This window comes from Lynx rufus, unplaced genomic scaffold (assembly GCF_022079265.1).
Source record: "Lynx rufus isolate CCGP_SWC_20201006 ecotype Redwood Valley unplaced genomic scaffold, mLynRuf1.p SCAF_27, whole genome shotgun sequence".
NCBI lineage: Eukaryota > Metazoa > Chordata > Mammalia > Carnivora > Felidae > Lynx > Lynx rufus.
Genome location: NW_025814842.1, coordinates 16,025,860 through 16,044,442, shown reverse-complemented (window position 1 = coordinate 16,044,442; position 18,583 = coordinate 16,025,860). Strand labels below are relative to the sequence as shown.

At 48.0% G+C, this 18,583-nt stretch overlaps 2 protein-coding genes across 5 annotated transcripts; one reads left to right on the top strand and one right to left on the bottom strand.

Moving 5' to 3' along the window:
- Positions 1-275: 275 nt before the first annotated feature.
- Positions 276-11,617, top strand: SUMF2 (sulfatase modifying factor 2). Of its 2 annotated transcripts, none has more exons than XM_047089481.1 (9): positions 276-357; positions 2,323-2,479; positions 5,902-6,016; positions 6,456-6,500; positions 6,848-6,998; positions 7,846-7,901; positions 9,804-9,888; positions 10,075-10,219; positions 11,435-11,617. In XM_047089481.1, the coding sequence occupies exons 1-9, from the start codon at positions 294-296 to the stop codon at positions 11,517-11,519; spliced, it is 903 nt and encodes a 300-aa protein (XP_046945437.1). In that variant the 5' UTR covers positions 276-293; the 3' UTR covers positions 11,520-11,617. The 2 variants fall into 2 exon arrangements, with proteins under 2 accessions (XP_046945437.1, XP_046945436.1); XM_047089480.1 differs by having other exon boundaries at positions 2,323-2,488.
- A 1,039-nt stretch (positions 11,618-12,656) lies between these two features.
- Positions 12,657-18,583, bottom strand: PHKG1 (phosphorylase kinase catalytic subunit gamma 1). Of its 3 annotated transcripts, none has more exons than XM_047089491.1 (9): positions 18,501-18,583; positions 17,849-18,027; positions 17,345-17,402; positions 14,778-14,849; positions 14,339-14,502; positions 13,861-13,951; positions 13,574-13,727; positions 13,272-13,397; positions 12,657-12,902 (listed from the first exon to the last, which is right to left on the bottom strand). In XM_047089491.1, the coding sequence occupies exons 1-9, from the start codon at positions 18,581-18,583 to the stop codon at positions 12,657-12,659; spliced, it is 1,173 nt and encodes a 390-aa protein (XP_046945447.1). The 3 variants fall into 3 exon arrangements, with proteins under 3 accessions (XP_046945447.1, XP_046945448.1, XP_046945449.1); XM_047089492.1 differs by having other exon boundaries at positions 14,778-14,843; positions 17,348-17,402; XM_047089493.1 differs by having other exon boundaries at positions 14,778-14,843; positions 17,348-17,397; positions 17,871-18,027.

The following is an 18,583-nucleotide window of genomic DNA, read 5'->3' as shown; positions in this document are numbered from 1 at the left end:
GGCCCAAAAGGAATTTGAATATAAATGGGTAGAAAATCCGTGGAAATGTTCTGTTCACAGTGTAATGGAGGAGCTTGTGGAACGCCGGGGCCCCTGGACACTAATCTCTTCTCTGGCTCCACAAGTTCTATACCCAGCCGCAGCCTGGGACTAACCAAGCCCTTTTGACCAAAGGGGGTTGTGAGGGAAACGCTAAGGAGGCGTATTGCGAGCGATACGGTGGCCGAAGCGGTGCACGCAGGGCGCAGGCGCAGAAGGGCTTTACGGTGCGGCGTGCTGCTCGTGTTACCGGCATGGGCCCCTCGCCACCGCTGCTGATTCTGCCGCTGCTCCTGTCTGGCCCGTGGCTCGAGCTAGGTCAGTGTGCTGGCCTGTCCCCTGACCCTGTGTGCCCCAGGAAACATCAGGGAAGGGGTGGGTGCCCTGCCAGGTCGGGAAAGAGACCGTGGCCCCTCCGCCCGCTTCCGGGATGGGCTTGGAGCAGCCAGAGGCAGCCAACTTGGCAAGATGGTTAATGCTCATATCCTATCTAACTGCTTTTTCACTTTTAATTTATTTTGGAATCTTTCGAACATAGTGTAAAAGAATATAAAAACACCTCCTCCTATGAACCGGTAACCCAGCTTAAAAACAGGCGCCAGTTTATAACTAATCTTGCTATTTTGGTATATCACTTTCTCCTTCCCTGGGGCCTTTTTGAAGTGAATCCAGACACGACACAATTTTATTTGTAAATACACAGCATGAATAGCCAAAAAGACAAGAAGTCATGAAAAAAACCCACCATACTCTTTCTCTACTTTAAAAAACTAACAGTGGGGCGCCTGGGTGGCGCAGTCGGTTAAGCGTCCGACTTCAGCCAGGTCATGATCTCGCAGTCCGTGAGTTCGAGCCCCGCGTCGGGCTCTGGGCTGATGGCTCAGAGCCTGGAGCCTGTTTCCGATTCTGTGTCTCCCTCTCTCTCTGCCCCTCCCCCGTTCATGCTCTGTCTCTCTCTGTCCCAAAAATAAATAAAAAACGTTGAAAAAAAAAAAAAAACAAAAAATAAAAAACTAACAGTTGTCATTAATATCCTTAAACATACAGTTAGTGTTCAAATTCATCTACTGTGTTTGTTATAGTTTATTTACTGAGTTAATGTCAGAGTTCATACATTGCAGTTATATGTTGTTTCTGAATTCCCTTTTAATCTGAGATTTCCCTGTAAAATTTTTTCTCCCTTGAAGTAGATGAAATCATCAGTGTGTGTCAGAATGAGAATAAGAAGGCTAAAGACAGAGAAACATGAAAAAATGGTAGACTCGGCCATTGAGGAACTTATAATACTTAGACATCCTTAGGCAGAAACATAACACCCCAAAGTGTGAAGACAAGTGTAGCAGGTTGGAAATAGTGCTGACCTGGAAGTAAGGAGACCTGGATCTAGTGCTGTCCCTGCTAACTAGTTCTTTAAGTGGTTTCTCTTTTTTGGGTCTTGGTTTTTTCCTGTTAAATAAGGGGGTTGAATTAAAGATCTTTTGAGGCGCCTGGGTGGCTCAGTCGGATCGTGGGTTCGAGCCCCGTATTGGACTCTGTGCTGACAGCTGAGAGCCTGGAGCCTGCTTTAGATTCTGTGTCTCCCTCTCTCTCTCTGCCCTTCCCCCACTCGTGCTCTCAGTCTCTCAACAACAACAACAAAAAAAGTTAAAAAAATAAATAATAAAGATATTTCTAATTCTGATTTTCTGAGGTGTTCAAACAGTAGATATGAAGGACCTCATTCAGTTATTTGCTAATTATCGTGCTCTTATGCTAGATGCCAGGAATACACTGGCAAAATAAATGTAGTTCTTTTCTTTCTGGAGCATATGATATAATAGTGAAAATCATTCAGAAATGGGGAGGAAGAGGCAGAGAAACAACTTGAGCAGAAGTGTGGGTAGAGATGTGCTAGATGTATTTCAGGGTATAGTGTCTAGATTTACCTAGCTGGGACAAAGAGTTGTGTACAGGAATAGAGCAGTAAGAAAGAAAATAAACATTTGTTGAATAATTACAATGCACTCACAACGTTTCACACATGTTAATTTTAATTTATACAGCCACACCTATGAAATAGCTAGATGTTATCTCCATCTTGTAGGTGAAGAAACCAAAACTCAGACTGACTTATTTGCCTAAGGTCACCCAACAAATTAAGTGGCAGAACAAGAATTTAAAGCCAAATTTTTAAGCCGCCTTTTTTTTTCATTACATCATTATGAATATTACGTATGATCCAAATATTGTCACTTGTTTTATATATATTCACGTATTACTGATGATGCTCCTTTTTCTCTGCAGGGAATGGGCAGGCTACTAGCATGGTCCAGCTACCAGGTGGGAGATTCCAGATGGGAACAAATTCACCAGATGGCAGAGATGGTGAAGGGCCTGTCCGGGAGGTGACAGTAAAACCCTTTGCCATTGATATATTTCCTGTCACCAACAAAGATTTCAGGTACATCAGGTATTCTAAGAGCGGTAAAGGCTCTTTCTGATTTTCGTTCCTGATAGCTAAAAGCAAACTAGCTTGTTCACTATTACATATCATCTTTGCAATAGTAATATGGGATAAGTGCTGTCTCCATTTTTCAGGTGAAGAATCTGAAGTCTGGAGACTCTGTTTACGGCAGAGCTGGACCTGGAACTCAAACCCTCTGACCCTTGAGCCAGTGGATTTTCCATTACACTGGATATAACACTGAGAAATAGGGGCAGAAGTCAAACACTTAACAAAAACCTCTTCCACAGGGAAAAGGGATTGGGAGAAGGGTCATAGTAGCTGGGAGTCTTTAAATATCTTTTATATTTACTTATGGAACTGGCATTGTTTTAGGACAAGCATTGTGATTCCAACTCAATCTAGGAAGACTTGTTGAGCCGCCTCACTTTCCTCAAGGTGGTATGTTTTGCAAAGGCTAAAGTGGGGAATGATCCAGGTGATACCTGTAACTTACCTTCAAATGATACAGGGGGAATATAGAGAGAGAGGAGTGGGAAAAGGAAGAGGAGGGAACAGGAAGACAAAGCAAATGTGGGAAATGATTTATATGTTGCATTGTGGCCTTAAAACTCTTTAAGATAAAAATTTACGGGGAAAAATTTACTCAGGAGACAGAGTAAGCATAAGAATTATTAGTGTTTCCTTTTAGTTTTGTTCATAGCAGCACTCTCAACAATAGCCAAATTATGGAAAGAGCCTAAATGTCCATCAACTGATGAATGGATAAAGAAATTGTGGTATATATACACAATGGAATACTATGTGGCAATGAGAAAAAATGAAATATGGCCTTTTGTAGCAACGTGGATGGAACTGGAGAGTGTTATGCTAAGTGAAATAAGCCATACAGAGAAAGACAGATACCATATGGTTTCACTCTTATGTGGATCCTGAGAAACTTAACAGGAACCCATGGGGGAGGGGAAGGAAAAAAAAAAAAAAGAGGTTAGAGTGGGAGAGAGCCAAAGCATAAGAGACTGTTAAAAACTAAGAACAAACTGAGGGTTGATGGGGGGTGGGAGGGAGGGGCGGGTGGGTGATGGGTATTGAGGAGGGCACGTTTTGGGATGAGCACTGGGTGTTGTATGGAAACCAATTTGTCAATTTCATATATATTAAAAAAAAAAAAGAATTATTAGTGTATTTGTGGCACCTGGGTGGCTCAGTCAGTTAAGTGTCCGACTTCACTCAGGTCATGGTCTCACAGTTCGTGAGTTTGAGCCCCGCGTTGGGCTCTGTGCTGACAGCTTGGAGCCTGGAGCCTGCTTTGGATTCTGTGTCTCCCTCTCTCTCTGCCCCTCACCTGCTCACACTCTGTTTCTCTCTGTCTCTCAAACATAGATAAACATTAAAAAAATTAAAAAAAAAAAGAACTGGGAGATGCAGCATTGTGTTAGTTTACAGATTTTGCCCATGTTTTTGTGACTTCCAAATGAAAATAATTCCAGGGAAGCACCTTATTAAAGGTATTTAAAAATCCTTCCTGGGAGGGGGAGGGGGCAGGACAGGGAACACTATGAACACTATGTAAGGGATATATATATATATATATATATATATATATATATATATCTTAGTTGGTCTGATAATGGATGATTTCAGTTTTTTTTCTTTTCATATACTTGTGCTTTCTCATTTTTCTATAATACAATATGCATTACACATATGTGCTTTTTTGTTAAGTATTTATTTATATTGAGAGTAAGAGAGAGAATGAGTGCAAGGGAGAAAAAGAGAAAGGCGGGGAGAGAGACAGTTCCAAGCAGGCTGCATACAGCTGGTGCGGGGTTCGAACTCACGAACTGTAAGATCATGACTTGAGCTGAAACCAAGAGTCAGACGCTTAACTGACTGAGCCAACCAGCACTCCATGCTTATATGTGCTTTTTTTTTTTTAATTTTTTTTTTCAACGTTTTTTATTTATTTTTGGGACAGAGAGAGACAGAGCATGAACGGGGGAGGGGCAGAGAGAGAGGGAGACACAGAATCGGAAACAGGCTCCAGGCTCTGAGCCATCAGCCCAGAGCCCGACGCGGGGCTCGAACTCACGGACCGCGAGATCGTGACCTGGCTGAAGTCGGACGCTCAACCAACTGCGCCACCCAGGCGCCCCGCTTATATGTGCTTTTTAAAAGTATTTTTAAACAGGAAAGTTATTAAAATTGAAGGAGAAATCACTTTTGATCAGGTTTGCACCACATCATGACAACCAGAAATAGCTAGCTAGATAGATGAACAGTGTGTGTTCTTTTATATTTCAAATTATGACATTTATTTATTTATTTATTTATTTATTTATTTATTTATTATTTTTAATGACCTGTTTTATGATAGACCTCTGGCAAGCCCCTAAACTTTGCTTAGAACCCCCATGATTTGTCTCTGCCTCTCTGGTGAAAGATTTTCAAACTACTCAGATGCTCTGAGGTTGGTGAATAGCTGTTGCTACCACATCTGATCACCTCCTCCATTCTCAATGCCCCTTTCATGGGTGAACAATGTCTCTTCATGTCAGAGGGCTGGCACAGACGGGGTACTATTAGCCCAGTGAAAACAATCCATCTTACCCTGGAAATTTTACGTGCTAAAATTTGCTAAACCATACCAAACTGTGTGAAAATCCATTCTAAAATTTCAGTACATCATTTTTATTTGATTCCGCTTTTTTTCATTTGTTAGATGGAGATAATCACGTTCTGCCTCCCTCACATGATTGTTGTGAGAGTGGGGATGTGATGAAGACCTTTCAGAAAACAGACCTGTTCCCCACCCTTAAATATTCTCAGCAGTTTTATTCATAATCTCCAAAAGCTGGAGATAACCCAAATGACCTGCAAGTGGTGAATGGATAAGCAAAATACAGAACCTCCACACTATAAAATGGTACTCTGTAAACAGAGGAACAAACTAATACTGGCAACAACGTGGGTGATTCTCAGAGGCATTATGCTAAATGGAAGAAGCCAGACTCTAAAGCTACATACTGTATGATTTGATGTATGTGAATTTATATTCTGGGAAAGGCAAAACTATAGGGACAAAAAACAGCAATGATTGCAGAGGCAATGAGGGAATTTCTGGAGGTGGTTGATAAACTTCCTCTATATCTTGATCGTGATAATGACTATAAGTTTTGTCAAAACTCACAAAACTGCACTAAAAGAGTGAATTACTCTACGTGAATTACACATACAGCAACAGATTTTAAAGGAAAATCTCCTACTCAGACTTCAATGTCAATTCCTTGTTGTTGAGGGAAACTCTGTGATGTGTGACTTAAAGGTGAAGGATCTATGAGGTTTTCTGGAGCAGGAGGGGGTGACAGTGGGACCTGGAACTGTAGCAGCTTAACTAAGTGAACTATCTCTCTTTTCAGGGAGTTTGTCAGGGAAAAAAAGTACCGGACAGAGGCTGAGAAGTTTGGGTGGAGTTTTGTCTTTGAGGACTTTGTCTCGGATGAGCTTAGAAACAAAGTGGCCCATCAGATGGAGGTGAGAGAACCTGGGCTTTCAGCTGAAGGAGTGGGCCCTGGACAGAGAATCCTGGACAGAGAAGCCACAAGAGAGAATCACCCCTGAGAGCCACAGGCAGGGAGGAAGCAAGAGAGATCCTCCCTGGAGGAGTCAGATGAACACATACTCCCGAGACGTTAACCTTGTGCTGGTTTCTGCCTAGAGAGACTTTGTAAAAAGTCTGGTGATCTGGTCACATGTAGGGTTCAAGTTACTCCATGAACTGACAAGAGAACATCTCAACATCCCCTCCAATAACGGTCATGAGATGTCCTGCTTTAAAGGTTCCAGAAACAGCCCCACTTGGACCACCCGAGGCTCAGCCTAAAGTGTCTGCTCTGCCTCCTGTGTGTCAGTCAGGAAGGTGACCTTGCTGGGTCAGAGCATCTTGCAGTCATGCCTTTTCCTTTTTTTGCAGTCTGTTCTCTGGTGGCTTCCAGTGGAAAGGGCATTCTGGAGACAGGTAAGGGTTGGTTCCTCTGCCTTGTTTTCTGCCCCTGTTGACTCTTATTCTGGAGGCCTGGCTTCCCTAGACCCGTTGCCCATCTAGAAATATGGAATTAAAAAGGATGACCATAAATTTTGAGGACACAGCCAAGCAACCCTATTTCCTGTGCCCTGATCTTTTTTCCCATCGCCCACCCCACTTTTCCATTTCTGACTCTGGGCCTCTCCGCGCTCACCAGGCTGTCTCCTCCAACTTCCTTGCTCCATCTAGTGGTAAAAGCTGAACTCAGCCACCTTAAGCCTAGCCTTCCTCAGACTTCCATGAGCTCCCAGAAGTCTGTCTCACTTCATCCTGGCTGTCAGCCTGCAGGTCCTGGCTCTGGCATCCGAGAGAGACTGGAGCTCCCAGTGGTACACGTGAGCTGGAATGACGCTCGTGCCTACTGTGCTTGGCGGGGGAAACGGCTGCCCACCGAGGAAGAGTGGGAGTTTGCTGCCCGAGGGGGCTTGACGGGTATAGAGTTGGCAGCGCGACTCCCCTTTATTCTTCTCCCATACTACCCTGCATGGGGGGCTTTGAAGGGTGGGAAGGGTCCATACTCCCGAGAGCAGTCTTCTAAACTGTGTGGCAAAGGGCCGGTTGTTCTGTTTTCAATTCTCATCCATCTCACACCCATACTAATGTACAATGCCATAAAAATTACTAACTGGAAAAATGGAATGAAGGAACAGACAGAAAATTTGTCATTTTTGGAGATTGCATCCAGACATGTTACATTTCCGTAAATGATCAGAACACCATAGCATAGGGGGAAAGAAAAGCACTACCTAGACTGCCTTTTCCATAGGTGTAAAGGGACTAAAGAATCACTATTTGCTCATAACTCTGTTGTTCTGCAATCCCAACTAAACAAAAAGTTAGGAGCAGGAAGCAGCAACTCGCCGTGTTCAACACCTCTGCTACTCTTTGAATGAACACCAGCTATCCCAGTAGTCAAAATTATTAATGTGAATAATAAGGTTGCTTGTTTATCCAATTTAAGTCTAGTTGACAAGTTTCTTCATTCTTACCCCCAATTTCTGTACTTAATCTAGACATGATCCAGTAACAGTTAGTTTACAGACTGGCATGAGTCAGGACCACAATTGGGATTGCACTGTCCTGGAGCAGATCAGGAGGCCAGGGGCTCTGAGTGCAGTACAGTGAGGGGAAGGGACAGGCCTTGGAAATAAAAGTAATCTCTCTCTTCTTTTCTCATCACCTTCTGACTTCCTTTTGGTTCCCTCACTATTTCTGTCTTTCCCTTGTTCCACAACCCTTCACCTCTCCCACCCCTGCTATCTCCTTGCTCTCTTGGCAGGTCAGGTTTATCCATGGGGAAACCAGTTCCAGCCAAACCGCACCAACCTGTGGCAGGTAAGATATACATTCCTCACCCCTCTCCCTTCTCAAAGCCTTGATCGAAACCTGCTGTAGGCTAGGCGGCACATTGGGCTGTGGGACTCAGAGGGCTTTGTGTTCTAATGGGACTGATAAACTACTAAACTGGTAAAGCAAAAGACAGTGTGGTAGGGCTACATACTGAAGAGTTGCAGGAGTAAATGACTGCCTGAGAGAGCTGGGGGTGACTTCACAGAGAAGATGACATTGAACCTGATGGAGATTGGAATTTGCCAAGTGAAAAGTGTAGGAAAGGGCATTATCAGCTGAGGGAACAACATGAGTGTAAGCATTGTATTAGGAAAGGGTACTGTGTGTTCAGAGACGGGACAAGTTCAGAGAGGCTGGAGCACAGTGAAATGGGGTGTGTAGGAGATGATGTAGGCAGTGGGTTGTAAGCAGATTATGAAGGACCAGGTGTGCCAAGATACGGTTATATCTTACCCTGTAGGCAGTGGGGAGTCAACAGAGGGGACTAAAAGCATCTTTGATTTGGGGAGTATGCTAGTTGCTAATTTGCACAGGACCCAACGAAGTACAGCTGCAATGGTGGCAGTGGGGGGGGGGGTCTCTGAATTTGAGGCTGTGGCAATGGCACAAGGGATTTTGAACATGTGAATTAAGTAGTAGCAGGATGGAGAGGAAGCCAAATGGAAGAGGCATGCCTGAGAAGATAGACAGGGTTTGGTAATTAATCAGATGTGGAGAGGTGAAAGAGAGTTGGGTTCAAGCATGAATCTAAGCTTGGGCAACAAGATGATGGTGTACCATTATCAGAATAGATGATATGCATTTGGGGTCAGAAGGCTAGAACTTGATCACTGAACTGAGATCACTGATCACTGAACTAAGATCAGCTTAGTTTAAGGTGCCTTTGGGTCATTTATATGCTGAAAGTCAGAAATATGAGTCTGGAACTTAGGACAGAGGTCTGGGTCAGAGCAAGTGGTTTGGGAGTCATCAGCATCATACATCTTGGGCAAGAATGTCATCTCCCAGGGAGACTCTATAGAGTGAGGTGGTACAGCGTCAGCGTTTCAGGGGTAGCATTAAAAAGGACCTGAGGGGTAAACTGATCTTAGATGATCTTTGGATCAGAGCTTGGCAAAAAGATCTGACTTCTTCACTGTAATCTTTGATAAGTTAGCCATTTTGAGCCTCAGTTGCCAGTTTTTTAAAGGGAGAAATACTTGCCTCACAACCTTGTAAGTATTAAATTAAAAGCGATAAATGTAGCCCTAGCACATAGTAGCTATTGCCCCTTCTATCTCCCCTTTAGTAAGAGCAGCTTCCATAGACCAGTGGAAGATGAATCCCAGTTTTAATGAGAAGAATGAACACATTGGACACATTGCATCAGCAAATATAGGGTCCTTTTTTTCAGGAATTTTGGTGGTAAGAACAGATGAGGATAGAGTCAGGGCAGACGAGGGAGAGTTACACCTGTTGGTGGTAGAAGGGGAAGAGGTGTTACAGGAGAGCACAGGGTGGGCATTGGTTGTTCTGCAGATGGCAGGTGGTGCTGACCACAGAGGAGGGGAGGAGAGCCTTTCTTCCCAAGGCACCGAAGCGCATGGGGTCCAAGGCAGAGGAGTGGGAGCTGCTGAGAGTGGAGAAAGTGGGAGTGGGGTAGGCTTGTTCTAGACCCCTGTGGGCACAGGGGAAGGCATACCCATCCTAATCCAGCCAGGAGGTGATGGTGGAGGACATGAGGTGACTAGTTTGGGAGCTCAGGATGGGTACCTCAGAACACTGCCCCATACCCCTCACCCCACCCCAGATGACACAGCAAGTGACCTTGGTTTTCCTCTGGGTAGACAGGGACACCTGCCTTGGAACAGGATGGTAAATGTTTTAGTTTAAATTTCTCCTTCTCAGGGAAAGTTCCCCAAGGGTGACAAAGCTGAGGATGGCTTCCATGGAGTCTCCCCAGTGAATGCTTTCCCCCCACAGAATAACTATGGTAAGATTTCCTTTCACATTGCTGTCAACACTCACAAATTGTTTGGTGGCATCATTCTGTTGATCAATGAGGCAGAAAGAAACACCACCAGAGAAGCATTTGCTCCCCTAAAGACTTCATAAATGGGGGCAGGGGGGGTGGGTACTAGCCAGCCTGGGACTGACCCCCCACCCTGCTGTGCTGTAGGGCTCTATGACCTCATGGGCAACGTGTGGGAGTGGACGGCATCACCGTACCCGGCCACTGACCAGGACATGCGTGTCCTCCGGGGGGCATCCTGGATCGACACAGCTGATGGCTCCGCCAACCACCGGGCCCGGGTCACCACCAGGTAAGAAGCCTGGGATCTGGGGGCTGAGGGTCAGGTCCTGGTCTCCCAGAGCACAGACAGCACCAGAGCTGGTGTTGGCACTGCTTCCACACCTCCGTCTGCACCCAGAGTTGGGCACAGAAAAGAGAACAAGCAGCACTTGCCATGAGAAGCAAAAGAGCCCAGGGCGACTTGTGCCTTTTCTTGCCAGCTCTCAGCACCCAGAAAGACTTTGTGTCCCACACCATAAGGTTTTCTTTCTGTTCTTGTCCTCCTAACTGGGTGTGCGGAGACAGGGGGGTAGAATGGCCACATAAATAGGTTATGGCCTGGGGTCATGGAAATACTGACCCTTCAAACTGGAAAGCACATGAAAAGTCATTTTCTGTAACCATTTTGTTTTACCGTCAAGGAAAATTAGGCTCAGAGAGGTGCTGGGACCTGCTCATTTCACACAGATGATTAGTGCTAGCACCTGAGTCTCCTACTGGGACTGTCTCTACACTCTCATCTGTACATTTATTTTGATTGATCTCCCTGTGATTCCTCCCATTACGGGTTCCATAGGGATTAAAAAGAGACCACAGTTTCTGTGGCCTCGGGAAGTCAGGTTTGCAGACGTTTCTTTGACACATTGAGGCCCAAGACTTTCTCTCACCTCCTTTTTTTAGGACAAAGTAATGGAGAAGATATTAGCCTGGGAACCAGGAAGCTGGGTTTGCCACTGAATCTCTTGTGCCCATGAAGCAGTAGTTGGCTCTGGGCAGGATATTTACATCTTTCTAGTATCTGCTGGGTCTCTAAAATGGTGAACAGACCCTCCCTTCCAGAGCTATTGAGAAATGGCAAATGAAGGAGCATATGTGAAAGTTCATTAAAAAGTATGAAGTACTCACTGGCACTACAACATTTTGCTTCTTACTGACAGGAATTTTTGATTGTTTGTTTGTTTCGACTGAGTTATTCTAAACCACCAGCAGCTAAAGTTACTAGTCATTGCCCTTCCTGCCTTCCAGAGCAGATTCTCAGGGCTGTTCACTCACACTTCCTCCACCCTGTCCCAGGGCCCTTCTCCCCATTGCCCCAGGAGCGCCCTCACCCCAGGCTTCTTTCTAGACCATGTCCTCCCGCACCCTGGACCACAGCAGGCCCTAGGAGGTAGAGCAGGAAAGTGGAGTAAGACTCCAGACCCCTTTTCAACAAATGTCCATTCTTTCTCCTCTTCTCTGGTGCCAGGATGGGCAACACTCCAGATTCAGCCTCAGACAACCTTGGCTTCCGTTGTGCATCCAGTGCAGGCCGACTGCCTGGGGAGTTGTGAACAGCTATGCAGAGCCAAAGAGAAGAGCCCCATGGTGCCCGTGCCACTCCCTGGCCACGTTCCAGACACAGCCAAACTCCAGACTCTTAAACTTTAGCCTCAGGAATGACCTCCTACCCCTCTTCCATTCCTCTGTGGCAGGCATCTCTCACCAGGCCAGGAGAGGACTCTAACCTCAGAGGAGGGGTGCCACTGTCTCCTGGAGAAGGGGCCCAACTTATTGATTGTGGCCAAGAGCTGGGTGTTTCTCTTAGAGGTCAGATATTAACTGTATAGGGCCCAGTACTCAAACAATTGGGCCAGAGTGCTCTGAAAGGCACTTTGTTAAAAATTTTAAATCAATGTTTGATTCAGGGATCCAACATTGTTTTCTCAAGGCAGAATTTCACCATTTCTCTTTGTTTTCCAAGCAAATTGCTGTAGAAGGAAAATACTTCTTTCATTCACCTCATTTGTAGTGTTTCACATGCCTCTGAAGGAACCTAATTTCTGCTAACCGTACACAGAATGCAGTAACCAGGCTCTTTAAAGCACAATGTCAGTCTTAAAAGGGTCTAGGGGAGCCGAATTATTTACCAGACAAAACTGTATTGTGAGAGTCACAAAGTAAATGATATTCCAGACAGACAAATACCAGAACCTTCCCTTTCTATTGTTAATCAGATCAGGGCTCCCATATGTCTCTAAACATATGTCCCTAGAAAAGAACCTGCTCCCATTGTGCCACTGGATGTTGTGAGGTCAGTAAAACCTCTTGTGATTGTATATCTCAGACTATTCTCTTTTATCCTCACCCTGGGACCCTAAGAGAAGGGCGCGCAAGCATCTGGAACTCTGGGCCTCCCATGAGAAGAACGTGAGATGGTGCTTACAGCTGGGAAGTAGAGAAGCAGTTCCCCTCTATGGGGACAGGCCCTGACCACACTCACCAACATGTGATGACGTGTGATGGGAGCGCCCTGCCCTTGTGCAGAGCCTCTGAGAGGGGATAGGGGCCTTGGGTGCAGGGGTTCTGGCCAGGCCCAAGTACCCCGCTCTGGACAGAGGCTTGGACATGATCTCACTCCTTCAACTTCTGTTTCTATGGCTTTCCCTCCTTGCCCGCCCCCCGCCCCACCTACCCCACCTGCTGGCCCCTCAGTAGTCTTCCTCAGCCAGGGAGAGGAGCACAGCTTTGGGTGTGTTCTCAAAGAGGGCAGCCCGGTTCTGCTGCTGCCCCTTCTTCACCCAGTGGCCATAGATGCGGAAAGCATAGGCATCGATGAGTCGGCGCAGAGGACGGAGGGCATAAGGGTCACGGATGACGATCTCCCGGGTCACCGGCTTCACCCGGCGGTACTGGTAGTAGATCCGCACTGAAGCCAGTACTGTTACAGCAATCACCTGTGGAAAGCCAGAACTGAGAAGCTGGACCCAGTCCCTGCTGGCCTGTCTCCTTCCCCTTCCAGTGCAGGGAGTCCCTGAGCGTGATTGCTATGAAGCCTTGTGTGCCTACCGCTGGGCCTTTCCTAGTGTTCCCCCTATCATTCCCACCCCTCCGGCATCTGCAGAGATGTGGGCTTTTGGAGCCAGATGGGTGACATCTGTCCTCTCTGATGCCAGAAATTGAGCTGGAGCCATCACAGGGATGGGTGGGAGGGGAAGGGCAGGTGCTCTGGAAACCCTGTGAGTGAAAGGAGTCCCTGGGGGAAGGAAAGGGACTTAGGGGCTTGGACTTGAGTCCTGCCCTGGGTGGGAGGGGAGCTTCAGTACCTTGAACTTGCCCCGGGGGCTGAAGTGACGCACTTCTTCCACCACATACTGCTGGAAGAACGGGTGTGCTAAGGCCTCTTCTGCTGAACAGCGGCCCCGGGGGTTCACCACCAAGAAGCGAGAAACCTGAGAGAATAAGGAAGGGGGAGCTGAAAACATCAAGGCAGGGTCCCCTCCAGCACTTCAGAAGACATAAGGTCTTTCCCAGTAGGGTCCTCCATTTTGTAGCATGATATGCTTCTCTCCCCCGTGGTGGACTCCCCCTCTCTTGAGCAGAGGAGCCAGAAGAATTGGTCTCTCACCAAGTCCTTCACTGTGTCTGAATAATCATCCCATTCAGGTGAGCCAAACTGGTAGTTGCCACTCATGATCATCCTCAGCATCAGCATCTGTTTCCGGTGCCAGAAGGGTGGGGAGCCAGCCAGCAGGGTGTACATGATGACGCCTGTGCTCCACCTGGTATCAGGTGGAACAGGGAGGAAGGCAGGAGAACTGGCTGTAGCTCCTGCCATTTCCTCCCCTCCCCAGCCAGGTGCTCTTAGCCACGGGGGCATCCCTGTCTTTCTGGGTCACTTCCCAACATACTTACATGTCCACTTCCTTCCCATAACCTGGGTGGTCATCATTCATGGAGCATTCAATGATCTCAGGGGCCAGGTAACTGGGGGTCCCACAGACCTCTGCAGAAATAGTTACATTCAGGACAGGTCAGCAGGGGGCACTTGGAAGGGGGAAGATCCAAAGAAAAAAAATGTAGACAAAAGCAAAATGGTGCTTGGGCTGGGACTCTTCTAACACTGGCCACCTTCAGAGCCAAGGGCAGGGCCTGGGTGCGGGGTCTGTTGCTTCCTCGGTCACGTCTAGTCATCCCGGCCTGGAACTCAGGCAGTGGGAACCTGGCTCAGCCCTGGGAGGAGGCTTACCTGAAGAGACACCTAGCCCTGAAATGGTAGGATTTTTATTCTGGGAGCGGAAATCAGGGGAGAAATCCAGGCAATCTCTGTTCCTGGGAGCGTGGATGAGAGAGACCTGAGCCCCTGACATGGGCCAAGGCCATGTTACCAGACCTCGCAGCTTCTCTCCTGGCTCCAGCTGGCAGGAAAAACCAAAGTCTGTGAGCTTGATGTTCATGTCATCATCCAAGAGGATGTTCTCAGGCTTCAGATCCCGATGCACAATGTTGAGTTTGTGCAAATTGCAGATTACCTCCAGCAGGGCTCTCATGATCTTTCTGGGGTGGGACAGGCACATGTCACTCTTATCTCCTATTCCGCAGGGCCCGGTAGCAAGCAGGGAGACCAAAGCCCATATACCCACCAGACTGCCAGTGTGGGAGGACAGGCTGAGACCATCTAGGCTGAGCCAAAGAGGGAGGGAGGCTACAAAAGCCAGCAGTGCATGCCCCCAGCCCAGACAAATGCATGCTGCTCTCACTCCAAGAGCTTGGTGCCAGTTTCACTAGGACTCTGGGGCAGGGAGTGGCAATAGGGGCAAATGGATCCTCACCTGGTTTCCTTCTCACTCAGAGTGACCTTCTCAGTGAGGTAATCAAAGAGCTCCCCTCTCTTCATCCTGTGGGGATGGCGGGTTTGTATCTGTATGGGTCCCAAGAGCACCCCCTTCTTACCCTACTCCCAGAGACCTGTTTCCTCCCCTCATATCTCCAGAGACAGAGTGGACCACTCCCCATGAAGGACCAAGGGCTGCAGGAAGAAGCTGGGGAAGTGAGCAGAGGGGTTGTCTAGGGAGATTAGAAGCACAGTGGAAACCGAAAGGGTGGGATAGCACAAGGGTGAGTGTCTCCCCCACTGGGGGTGGGATGGCACCAGCCTGAAGTTCCCCCCACCTGTGGAAGTGACACACTGGGATCTATCAGGGCCAAAATCAGGGCTGGGAGGTGAAAGAGGGACCCTGAGCCACTGGCCCAAGGCCCCAGATCCAGATTATGACAAGAGTGTCCTGATTATTCCCAGGAATGGACAGTAGAGGCAACAGTGCAGGTGCTGCGAGAGCAAAGTTGGCCTATTTTAGGAGTAAGAATTACAGTTCAATCTTCCCACTTCTTGGAATGATGTAGAAAGAGGTCGCTGCTAAAACAATCTAGTTGCACCCTGGAGGGCAACTCAGGGCAGCATTAAAAATAGCTTCCCTAAGCAACTTCTTCAAAGGTTAGGGATATTTGAGCTGCCCACAAGGGCTCTACAGGGCAGTGTCACCGAGCAGAGCTGGGGACAGCTGCAGCTGGTTAAGTCTTGGGCGGCCCTGGGAAAGTCTCCCCTGGTTAAAGAGGAAAGGTACATCCTGCTCTCCTCACCCAGCCCTCCAGGGAAAGCAGCAGGATTCCTGGGACACAAAGGAATTTGGCCACTGTCATAGAGGCAAGAAAACCCTTGAGCTTAGCTGGTATGGCAGGGAGGGGGGTTCTGTTTGAGGAGACAACTTAGAATTTACAGAGGTGAGCCTTATCTATACAATATCTGCACTGTGTTCCAGAAAGGCCATGTGTGAATCCAGTTTTTATTATTCTAATTCCATTTTAAAGACACTAGAAGAACTCACTGTTAGCAACATAAGAAAGATTAACCAGTAAACACTGGGGACTGGGCAAGATACAACAGGCTGCTGCCTCATGGACCTGGCAGTTTAATTGTACACACAGGCCAGGTTATACTGTGTCTGGAAGAAAATAACCCTACACATGTTCAGCATGGCTACAGTATGAAACATTCTAACAAGACAAAACCTACTTGAATAATTTTCTCAAGTAAATCCAGTCCCTAAAATTAGCTACTATGTATGGAGGAATCAAGACACCACACAATGGTGGTGGTTCATGGAGCCTTTAGTGAGGACTCAATGGAGTGGGGCGACAAGGAGCTGGACAGTTCCCTTCCCTGGGAAGCCTTTCTGATAAAAATGATAAGTCTGAAAACGTTGTTCACAGAGCACTTTGTGTCGTCGAATTCAATACTTAGAGCCTGGTGAGATGGGCACAGTGGTTGTTATCATTTTTCCTTTCTTGAGAAAACAGAGGCTCTCAGAGCTGAAAGGCCCCCTGTGGGCAGTGGACCCTGTGACAAGGGGCTTGTCTCAGTAGCCCTGTTGGTGCAGAAGCAGGGGAATAGTGACATTGATGACGACAACGATGATGTCAGTCTTTGAGCCACACCCCAAATACATCCTTTACTGCTTGCCTCCCTGGTGGGCCTCTTGCCTCAATACTGCTGGCCTCCTCCTTTCCACTCTTGCCTCCTTATAGTCAGTAGTATGCTTTTCAAAAGTAAGAGGGATGTGTTCATCCCTCCAAAGTCCTTGCCATGGCTGACATGCCTGCAAAATCCGGTCTTCAGTACAGACTGGCCTCACATTCTGCCAACTTCACAAGCTTGCCCCACTCCACCCTGGTTTCCTTGCCAATCCTGGAATATATGAAGCCCATCCGGTGGGGCCCTTGCTCTGGCTCTTCCTTCTGTCCTTCGGCTGGAAGGGTCCTTCTCCAAGTCTTGGTCCTGATCCCTCCCTCACTTCATCTGGGCCTCTGCTCAGGTCACCTTCTGGAGAGCATTCCCTGACAGCCCCATCTAAAGAAGCCCCACCTCTCTCTAACTCCTGCTCTGCTTTATGCATCTGTACATGTACATAACTATGTGTATGTATCATTGCTTTCTGTTCACTCTCTGTGATAATCATTACATGAAGTTGGGGACTTTGTCTTGTTCATTGCTATAGCCTCAATGTCCAGAATGAGTATTGAATGACCACCTTCGTCATCGTCATTGTAGTTGATAATTAATAGCATTTACATTGTGCCATTTGCTGTGCTATTATTACTTCTGTAATGCCCATGAGAAAACGGATACTTAAAGAAACCATCTAGCTCATAAGTGGTGGCCCCAGGATTCGAGACCTGGCAGCCTGACCCCGGGGCTGATTGACCTGAAGCATTGGTGATCCTATTTGGCCTCCACAGTGTAGGGAGCTGGCTGTTGGTCTCCAGGAAGCACTGGGTAGGGACCACACTAGGAGGTTCTCCGACAGGCCCCAGGGTGTGGCTGGCTGCAGGACTGGGTACTTACAGATCAAACACCAAGAAGAAGAAAGTGTTGGTCTCATATGTGTCCTTCAGCTGTACTGAAATGGAAATGACTAACTCGTCTCAGGTAGCAGAGGAGCCTGGGCAGAGGCAGCGGGGGGGCACAGGGGTGAGGGTACTAAAGCTGCTCCGACTGACTTCAAGAGCCGGAAGGGGTATCAGAACAGTGTTCAAAGGAGTCCCGCTAAGGGAGGGGCCAGCCCGGGACCTTACACCCCCATTCCCTGACCCGCAACCACCGCCAGTTCTGCTTGCAAACCTCTGGCTGGCTGGAAGAGGAGGCTTAGAGCTGAGTCTCCAGGGTGGTGAGGGTGCGGCTGGGAACCTCAAGCCTCAGGGTGCTGGGCTGGCAGGGTCTCCGGGGCAGGAGACACTCTGGGGATCCTGGCTGGCTGCACGGTGGGACCGCACGCACTCCCTGACTTGGGTTATTAGAGCAGAATCATGGTGGAGCACCCTGCTGGGGCCCAGAGCCATTACTCACTGATGTTGGGGAGCCCCGAGACCTTGCGCAGGATGTCCACCTCCTTCAGCGTCGCCTCCCGCAGCTCCTGCACCTCCGCAGAGCTGAAGCTGCCCCCGCCGGTGATGTCAATGATCTTCACAGCATACTCCTGGCACGTGGGCTTGTGGATGCAGCGCCTGACGACACTGCTAACTCCTCTGGGGGTGCAGAGTACAGGTGGTCCAGGGGCCCCTCACCCCAGGGAGAATCCCAGGTCCAAGGCACAACAGAGATGTCTTGCCTTATCCACCAACTCCCTAGGAGTTTTTGGGGATGGGGGACGAAGATGGCAGAGGGAGGGTGATTTGTCTGGAGCTGATGAGTAACGAGCCTGGTCTTAGGACTCTTGATTCCTAGTTTAGTGCTCTTTCTCAGCATCGAGGGCCATCACCTTCCCTCTGACCCCTGATCTCTGACCCTGGTGCAAAGTGGGTTTGGAAGTGCTTGTCAACAGCACTGGGAGAATTCTGCTGGGAGAGGTATATACCCTTCTCATTTGTCCTGGTTCAGGAGAGCAGGACCCCAAACTGAGGGTTTCTCCAAGTGGACAGTGCTTTGGGGATGGGCCCATGGGCCCATGGAACTGGCTGGAGCCCAAGACAGCACTTCCTGGGGCAGGTCTAGGCCTTACCTGCCCAGGATCTCCTTGGGCTCATAGTTCTCATAGAAGCCCTGTGCTGAATACGAGTCTGGCAGTGCCTCGTCCCGGGTCAT